General features: G+C 38.7%; 1 protein-coding gene across 1 annotated transcript; it reads right to left on the reverse strand.

Moving 5' to 3' along the window:
- Positions 1–7,090: 7,090 nt before the first annotated feature.
- LOC102709257 (flowering-promoting factor 1-like protein 5) lies at positions 7,091–7,867 on the reverse strand. The gene has a single exon (XM_006650010.3). The coding sequence runs from the start codon at positions 7,816–7,818 to the stop codon at positions 7,495–7,497; it is 324 nt and encodes a 107-aa protein (XP_006650073.2). The 5' UTR covers positions 7,819–7,867; the 3' UTR covers positions 7,091–7,494.
- Positions 7,868–9,644: the final 1,777 nt, after the last annotated feature.

Raw genomic sequence — 9,644 nt, forward strand, 5'->3', positions numbered from 1 at the left:
CATATTCAATAGCATCCTCATAAATCTAAACAAAGTTTTAAAAAAATTACATTACAAAATGAAGGGAATATGTATTACTCTACTTGAAGAAGAACACGTCGTAGGATGGTGGAGTTGTAGGTACATGACTCTACCTCGTAATGTTTAAGGTGGCTTTCAACACAAATTTAAATTTACAATCGTCCTTGTCAAGATAAAAAGGATATGCTGCTATTCCCGTGTCTCTGGGCATAGTGCCTGCACGTACGTTTGTCCTGTGATCGAAAGAAAGAAACTAATGATATCCAGTTGACAATTCACCTCTTTTGGCCAGCCAATACCGGGTTCGGAAGCCGCGGCTCGGCGGCTGGCACCAGCAGTTTTTGGCAACCACCGTGCCATATATACATGATACTGCGGAATACGGGATATCGCCAAGTTGGGCCAAACGTATGTGGTTCGTGGGCACACTTTTTATCGCCGTTCGTATTCCTCCGCTCCGAGGGCTTTAACTGAAAGCGTACACAAAGCAGCTTTTCATCATATTCTTCTGATCGGTCCAAGATGGCCGGCCCCAGCTGCGGATGTGAAGCAGGGAAGGTTGCGCTCTGTTTAATTGTTGGCGCTGACCCACCGGGTGAGGGCTGGAACGAAATAAATAGGCGCGACTCGTTTTTCTTACTTTTGTTTTAAATTGAATTTAGATTGGCGTGCATGTCCGAGTTTAGAATCCTATCTTTGTTCTGAAATATATGTATTTTTATTTGTTTAGTATGCATTAAGAAGAGGTTAACAAATTCACTTCTAAGTATTTTTCAATTTTGAATTGATTAGATCTCTTCTAAGTGTCTGATTGATTCTATGATAGCTGGAATAATTAAAATTATAAGAATATGTACACAAATAATTATATTGTTGTATAAATTTATATCTTACAAATAAGAACGAAGGGAGTAATTTAAGATACATAGATACATGAGCTAAAGTGCAAATAATTTCTACGCTAGATACTGGGCACCCCTTATCCTAGGTAGCTCTGCCCCCTCGTGGCCATGCCGCCATGGTACATCTGAGCTAGAGGTGGCAACGGAAACCCGGTCACCAATTTCCTGTGGTAAATTCACCCATTAAGGAATGGGAATGATTGATGTTTACTACCGAATCAAATGAGCGAAAACTCATCCCCATCGGGGATGGCAGAGGCAGGGACGGTGCAACATTCTCCGTCCCCGTTTCCCGCGGTAACCCGTTTTGCACTGTATAGGGACTAAATATAGATTTTATATATGGTTTGGCTAAAAAAATAAAGCCTAATAACCATAATATATAAGGTCTAACCCTAGTCAGTCAACACTCCAACTGTCCAGCACTAGCTCCGCCCGACGACCGCCCACCCGTTGCACCAACACGCCGCCCCTCTCCGCCCGGTGGTGTGCCGCCCCATCAGCGACGTCCTTCTTGGCCGACCTCCACTCATCGACGCCAACACCGATATGTGCCGCCCCCTACGTCAGCCGCCGACGCGCGGAACTGACAACGCGCCACCCTCCTGCGCCCGATCGCCCCACTTGACCGCACCCGCTCGTGGCTCACCGGCGTCGACCGCGCCTGATCTCGCTCGACCGCACTTGCCCGTGGCTCGCCGGCGCCGATCGTGCCCACCTGCGTCGACTGCCCGCTGCCTTACCCAAAGGTTCGCTCGACTCGATCCGACGGTGACAAAGCAAGGTGAACGGGGCTGGGGATATCACGGGGGAAAATATTGATCGGGGATGGGTTAAATACAAGTCTCGTTGTGGTTGGCAGGGACAGAGACGGAAAAATTTTATCATCATGGAAACAAGGACGCAGTAGTGATCCCCATAGTGAATTTTCCGTTGCCAATCTCTAATCTGAGCAGCCTAGCAACTTGCATTTTCCCTTTTGCCAATTGCGCAAAGTTGAAAACCGGAAAGAATATTTAAAAAACGCACTACCAGGAGAGAATCTAGATGACCCTCGCACGTGGATTTTGAAATTTCTTCCGGGACAGTCCTAAACTCCATTAACACTTTATAGGAATATAGTGGCAGCATCATATTATCCAAGGAAAAAAAAAGTGGCGGCATCTCTTAAGCAGATAAAAAGAACACACTGATGTCATGCTCGCCCTCGCGTGGCAGATTCTTCGAAACACCGGGATTAGGGATACTATCGCAACAAATAATTCAATTTCTGTAGGCACGAAAGAAACTTGCTTGATGAGGAGATCTCTTACTGCGCTCTCGTCTTCTCTCTTCTGTTTATACTTATAAGTCAAAATTTAAATTAATTAAGCTATTTTTATCGTATTTTATTTTTTAGCATTGGTTTTTAGATCAATATATAAGAAACACATATAAAAGTATATTCGAAAATTATTTTTTATTTGTAAATATGTCATTTGTTTTTTCTCTAAAAAGACAAATAGTCACCCTAAATCAGTAGGCAAAGAAAGAAAGAATTAGCTTCCTCCTACTAAAATACTATACTGCCCTTTAATAGTAAGAAATAGATGGAGCGAGAGATACGTAGGATTAAATAGGAAGAATATTGAATAAAAATTTATTGATAGGACAAATATTCATAGAATAGTACTATAAATAATTATGTTTTAGAATACGATTTAATGATTAGAAATACTTATATTTTAGAAAGTATAAAAAGGGTTCCACGAATCAGTATAGAAATATTCTTTCTAAGTTACTCTAGTTATTTACTTTCACCATAAGTACAACCTCCTTGGCCTAAATTTAAGCACATGGAGTAGTCTAAACTTAAATCAAAGTTGAGTAAAGCAAACAATTAGCATCTTTCTTATTTCGTTTTAGTTGCTCCTCTGACTATCAGGGTTTGAATCTTGGTGTCCACAAATATTAGTCATATGTGGAGACACAGTAATTTACTACTTGTCTCTAATTCTTTGAGGTGTAAGCATGTGTATTTCCGTTCAATAAAAAAGGTTAATAAGATGAAACATGTGTGTTTCAAAATCGTGTAAGAGCAGGTACAATAGCAGGCTATAGGCTGGCTGTAAACATATTTTAGTGAGATAAGAGAGGAGAGAGAAAATGAGTGGGATACAAATTTATAGTCAGCTACAGCACAGACTCCAACACGCAGTTTGTGTATGATAAGTGGGACATGGTAATATATGTTTTATAGATATATATTGTATGAATTGATTATTAGATTGATAATATATAAATTGGAGCTAGTAGTTGGCTATACTATTGAACTTGCTCTAAGGCGTCCAAACCATCGTAGTTTTAAACAGAAGTCGTAAAGTGTTGAGTAGTCATTAAGCGTTAATTTGAAAGAATATAAGAAATTATCTATACCTAAAAAGATTGATATAATTATTTAGCCTCATTGGGTTAGCCAGCCGGTACAAACACGGATCCAACCACAAATCTGAGGATTGAGAAGAGCTCGTTGTCTTAATTTTTCCCTTTATCTTTCCCAGGCCATTTCGTTATACCTTGCTCACTCCCCCACCAAAGTTGGGGGACAGAGCTCCCCGGTGGAACCGTCCATGAACCTGTATGTAATCGAAGCAAGAAAAATTATATATATATATATATATATATATATATATATATATATATATATATATATATATTTAAATATATAATTTCTAGCCGTGTAGATCCGAAAGCTAAAGATTGGGGAAATAAAAAGCGGCAATAAAAAACACTAAATTAGATCTGAACAAAGTTTTGGAATTTCAACAGCTGTACGGGTTAATGGCTTATTCGGTTTAGAGGAATTTTAACCCAAATAAATAGAAAAAGTGGACGAATAGAAATGTAGCAACACCAATCCATAGCATTTTTTTCCAAAAGGTTTGAGTGGATGAAAATTTTTCTATATTTTCTCTCCATATCTTGTAGGAAAGAAAATTTTCCTTTGATTTTTCTATGCTTCATTCCTACAAACAGAATGGCTTTTAAAGAAATTTAATTCTTACAAATTGGATCCTTTGTTTTTCCTTCAAAACGAATATGCTCTAAAAGGCTACTAAGATAAGATGTATTGCTAAAAATAGCTATTTTTAGCTAGACAAGGTTACTAGTTAGCGTATGTATACGTAAGGCGAAAATTCGATATAAAAATACGTAAGGCGAAAATTCGATATGAAAGTCGATTCCCGATTGAGGGGGACATGGAATCCATGAAAAGGGCATCTGTTAAAGGGGTCAAATTAAGTGGCATCATTTAATTAATATTTTTTTTACTTATGAAAGCTGTCCTTTGTTTTTGTGCTGGAGGGTTGTGCATGAGATGGGAATATGTGACGGATCATCCGCGGTATTATTTGATTTTTTTTTCTTTAGAGCTAATGTAATAACAAGCTATAAACCAACTATAATATATAATATATAGAACAGAGAGAAAGTAAAAATAAAATGTATTGGTTCTCATGTAACAAATCGTTATATAAACACTGAAAGGTATATGTATTAAATACATATGTAATAGAAAAAGAGATTTTTTTGAACAATAGAAAAGGAGATTAAAGGAAAAAGAATAGCATTAACAACATACTTATAATGCCTTGGGCTGTTAATCCGTACTACTTCAGTATAAAAGAATGATAGCTATCATTCTTTTTTACGGATGCAATAGCATTTTAATTCGTGTGCTGTAATAACCACGTACAGGGTTCACTTAACCGTTTGAGATATCAATTCCATCCCGCAGTGGCGATGTGGTTACCGTGCAGTAAGCACTGAAACCGTAAAAACCATGACAAATTCAGAATTCAAAGTTTTGAATCCAGTTTGACACGCTAAACGAGGTATTTTGAAACTAAAAAGGAAAAAATTTGGGAAAACTTGTAAAACATAGTAAAATCCCAGAAAGTTATGGAACATTTAGGAACAGTGTAGATAGCTCTAGAAAATTAATGTAGCATTTGATGAATTTGTTAACATACACTTTAGTATATTTCTAAAGTAGAAATAACATCTCAACCCCTTTTTGCATTTTTCCCTAATTTTAGTGGAGTCCCAAAATATAAAGTAAGCTTTATTACTTTTATAAACTTTATCCACTATATAGCTATAGAAATGAAGTGCTAGTTATAGAAATTTATTTGGTTTTTTAGTTTTTTTTTCAAAAACAAATAATTTAAATAGAACTCATCAAATCAAATTTCGCGGTTACCGTTATTGTCCCCAGCAGAGACACAGCTTGTTTCGCTAAGCCTGGTTCCGTTTGCAATTTTTTTAAAAAACATCACATCGGATATACGGACACACATTTGAAGTATTAAACGTAGTCTAATTATATAATAAATTACAGATTTCACCAAGAAACTACGAGACGAATCTTTTGAGCCTAATTAATCCGTCATTAGCACATGTAGGTTACTGTAGCACTTATGGTTAATCACATACTAATTAGGTTCAAAAGATTCGTCTTACAATTTCCTCCATAACTATGTAATTAGTTTTAATGTTTATATATATTTAATACTCCATTTAGATATCCAAAAATTCAATGTAATGTTTTTGGAAAAACTTTTTGGGAACTAAACTGGGCCTTGTTTAGTACCCAAAAAGTTTCTCCAAAAACATCACGTCAAATCTTTGGACATCTAAATAAACCATTAAATATAAATGAATCAAAAAATTAATTACACAGTTATGTAAGAAATCGCGAGACGAATTTTTTAAGACTAATTAGTGCATGATTAGCCATAAGTGCTACAGTAACCAACATGTGCTAATGACAGATTAATTAGACTCAAAAGATTCGTCTCGCGGTTTTCATACGGAATCTGAAAATTGTTTTGTAATTAGACTACGTTTAATACTTCAAATATGTGTTGAACAATTTGATGTGATGTTTTTGCAAAAAAAATTTGCAAACTAAACAACCCCTAAAGCGAATGCCTTGTTTAGTTTCCAAAATTTTTCTCCAAAAACATCACATCGAATTTTTGGACATCTAAATAAAGTATTAAACGTAGATGAATCAAAAAACTAATTGCACGGTTATGAAAGAAATCTTGAGACGAATCTTTTGAGCCTAATTAGCACATGATTAGCCATAAGTGCTACGGTAACCAACATATGCTAATGACGGATTAATTAGGCTCAAAAGATTCGTCTCGCGGTTTCCAGGCCAGCCGTGAAATTCGTTTTTACGTTCGTGTCCAAAAACCCCTTCCGACATACAATCAAACATTTGGCATGACGCTTCTTTAAAAAATTTTCTCTATCTAAACACCACCTAACCAGCTCTCAATGGAGAATTATTTCCAATCGATTGAATAGTTCATGGAATGTTGAAACATTAATTTATGATGTGATAGAAAAGTTTTTCCAAAATTTAAGCTGTACGTCCTTTTGCCTTTTGCCCCCTAATTAATATCCCTGAGCTGCTATCTGATTCAACACGACATCATATGGGCAATGCATAAAAAATTCGCCAGAGAACGTAACGTGGTAGCGTGGAAATGCTGAACATATTGTGGGGTGACGTTAATTAATTATATTTTATCTGAAAATAATTAAAATAAAAATATGTGATGAGAGAACATTATTTTTACACCACGTTACTCTCTCCGTTTCACAATGTAATTATTTCTAGCATTGTCTAGATTCATATAGATGCTAATAAATGTAGACATATATATAAAATATATACATTTATCAACCAATGAATTTAAATAAAATCAAAAATACTTACGATATGAAACGAGGTAATACATGAGAGCTCACATATATGAATGCACATCCTTGTACAAACTAGCTTAAAGAAGCAGATGCTGGTGACATATACGTGAACTCGTCGGATTCCTATTAAAACCTCACGTGTGTGTGGGCATGATGACTTGTTAGTACGAGGATTTGCAAAAGTGGTGTTTCCCAACTAGATCTTTGGAGGATAGATTAGTATATGTACACTAATCAATATAGTGCAGAATCTCGTGGTGTATTGGCCAAATTTAATGAAAATCCATTATCTAAAAGGTCGAGAATCTTGGCTGGCCAGCCAAAATATCACCATCACATAATCCCTACCACACATAAATCTGGGAAATAATAACCATGTAGATACAGTCAAGTTCGGTACGGTACAAATTAAGCCAAATCTGACGATATACATGATATATTCGTGTGATGTCACCTTGCACGTACGCGCGCAGATTAATAAGCAGGGTTAACAATATACCTGTGCAACAACAGTACAACCCGGTGGCAATTAATGCCCACCTTAATTAATCTGGTACATGAGCACGTACGTACACAGCACGATGCACGCGCATATATGCTCTCTACTCAAAACAATACTCCAGTCGACACTGCTCGTACACACACAGACACGTGACCAACCTAAATCATCATAGTCGACAGTACTGCTCATACACACAGTGAAAGCTATATAATTAATTGAGTTAAGTAGAGGCTTTAAATTAATTAAGCCCCACACATGCATACAGGCACACACACAGCTAGCCATGGTAGTGAGAAAGAGTTGGATGGATCAGTTGCAGGTGGGGAGGTCGACGACCTTGAAGTGGTCGCGGTTCTTGAGGACGACGTCGTACATGTGGGTGGAGCGGAAGCGGGAGAAGTCGCGCGGGAGGGAGATGAGGTCGGCGCCGCCGTCGCGGCGGTGGAGCTGCACCGAGGCGCGGTCCTCGTAGTAGCGCTCCCACCCGAGCCCCGCCAGCCTCCGCTCCAGCGCCTGCAGCGACGCCATCGTCTCGTTCGCCGGCACGTACACCAGCCTCCTCCTCCCCGCCGCCCGCTCCTCCTCCAGCTGCATCACCCCGTCCTTGAACACCCACACCCCCGTCCCCGACATCGCCTCACCCACCCACTACTCCGACCTCCTCTCGATCGAGCTAGCTAGTCCTTCGTGTGTAGCACTGGCTAACGTTGTCGGTGTGGTGGATCGGTTTATATAGCCGCGCCCGCGACACGGTGGTGGCGCGCGGGGGCCGGGCCGTCGTTCGTTCGCTCGCCTGCGTGCGTGTGCGCCGCGGGACACGCTACTGTGCGGTGAGTTGAGGTTAACGAACGTACCATGGGTGGCTGCGTGCGGGCTAGATTCAGTGGCACGGCGGGGGCGGTACGGTGTCCCGGAACCGTGCAGCGGTTTGACCGATGCCGGCTTGAATGCGTGGTCGCGCGCGCGGCGATGTGCTGCTGGTGCGTGCGTGCGTGAAGGGATAATATAGTTAACGGAATTGTGTGCATGTGCGTGGGGAGGGTGACCCGTCGTGTCGTGGTGAGAAATTATGGCGCACGGTCGGTCCTACGGCCTACGGGCGGGTGAGCTGGATAGACAGGTGAGGAGGAGCTCGGCGGTGGTTGATTGAAAAAGTTCAAATGATATAATTATAAATTATAAATTATTTTTTATATATAAATTGCTAAAAACTAAATTATGATAAAAAAAATTTTAAAATTAAATCTAAATTTAAGACAAAAATTTAAATTTTAACATATAAATATAAACGGAAACGAAAAAAAGAGTGTGATCATCAATGGCAGTCATCAACGACTTTCGCTGATTTTAGAGAGGGGCAAGGCCAGCGAATCCATCAAGATAGAGCAACTAACGGTGTCCTGTGGTGATCGACCGTTTTTTTTTAATCGTTGACAATAGCTATTAGGACATAGGAAACTGCACGATCAGTCCGACGGGTGGCTCCACCACTGACTAATCATATTATCGGTAACAGCTTTATAGCACCGTACTGATAAATCATTATGGTTGGATGCGATTTTAGTGAAAATTGATATGTACATAAACGAACAGTAAAAATTAACCAAACCTGCGGGGCATCATAAGCACAAGAGGGTGCTCGGTAAAATGAGCAAATGTCATTAGGTCATTTTTAAGCTCGTAAGATGAACGGATTGCCCATATTAGAAAGGAGATATATTTGCCCATTAATATTATCACATAGTAAAACCCTATGGGGAATCGGGTTTCACCGCTTTTGCAAGTTCTGTTTAATTTTGTATGCTTGACAACTATATAAAACTGGGTTCTCTAGATACCCCTCTCCAAATGTCGCTCCGTCCCTGCCACTTTAGGAGCATTGCAACGACTAATCTAAATTTGATCATCCATATTATTATTTAGATGGTCATTTAAAAATAAATTCTCTCTTTGTATCAGATATCACTTCCACTGAACATCCATGTTACACTATTCATACATGTTTTATTAATATTTTGTAACCAACCCATCTCATGGTGTTCTTGCTCTCTCCTCTGATGATTGGACGTTGAGATATGGAGTGAGTGAAGAGGATTCCAATATGTATGATGCTCTAGTTATGAAGAATGAGATGAAGTATTTGTTGTAGTAATTTTTATGTCTCACATATTCTAATTGCAGTATCTGTTGATAATGCTATAAGATAAGTTTGTGCCTGCGTTGGCAAGGGAGGGTTTCATTGGGTGATTGGGGTCGCGTTCGACTGTACTATATGTTACCTTAGATTTTCTTTTTTTCGCACGCCCACTTTCCGAACTGTTAAACAATGTATTTTTTATGAAAATTTTCTATAAAAAATCATTTTAAAAAATTATATTAATCTATTATATATATTTTTTAATAATTAGTAATTAATTAGTTATATATCAATCTATTACTACGTTTTCCCGCTATAACTA

This window comes from Oryza brachyantha, chromosome 3, assembly GCF_000231095.2.
Source record: "Oryza brachyantha chromosome 3, ObraRS2, whole genome shotgun sequence".
Taxonomy (NCBI): domain Eukaryota; kingdom Viridiplantae; phylum Streptophyta; class Magnoliopsida; order Poales; family Poaceae; genus Oryza; species Oryza brachyantha.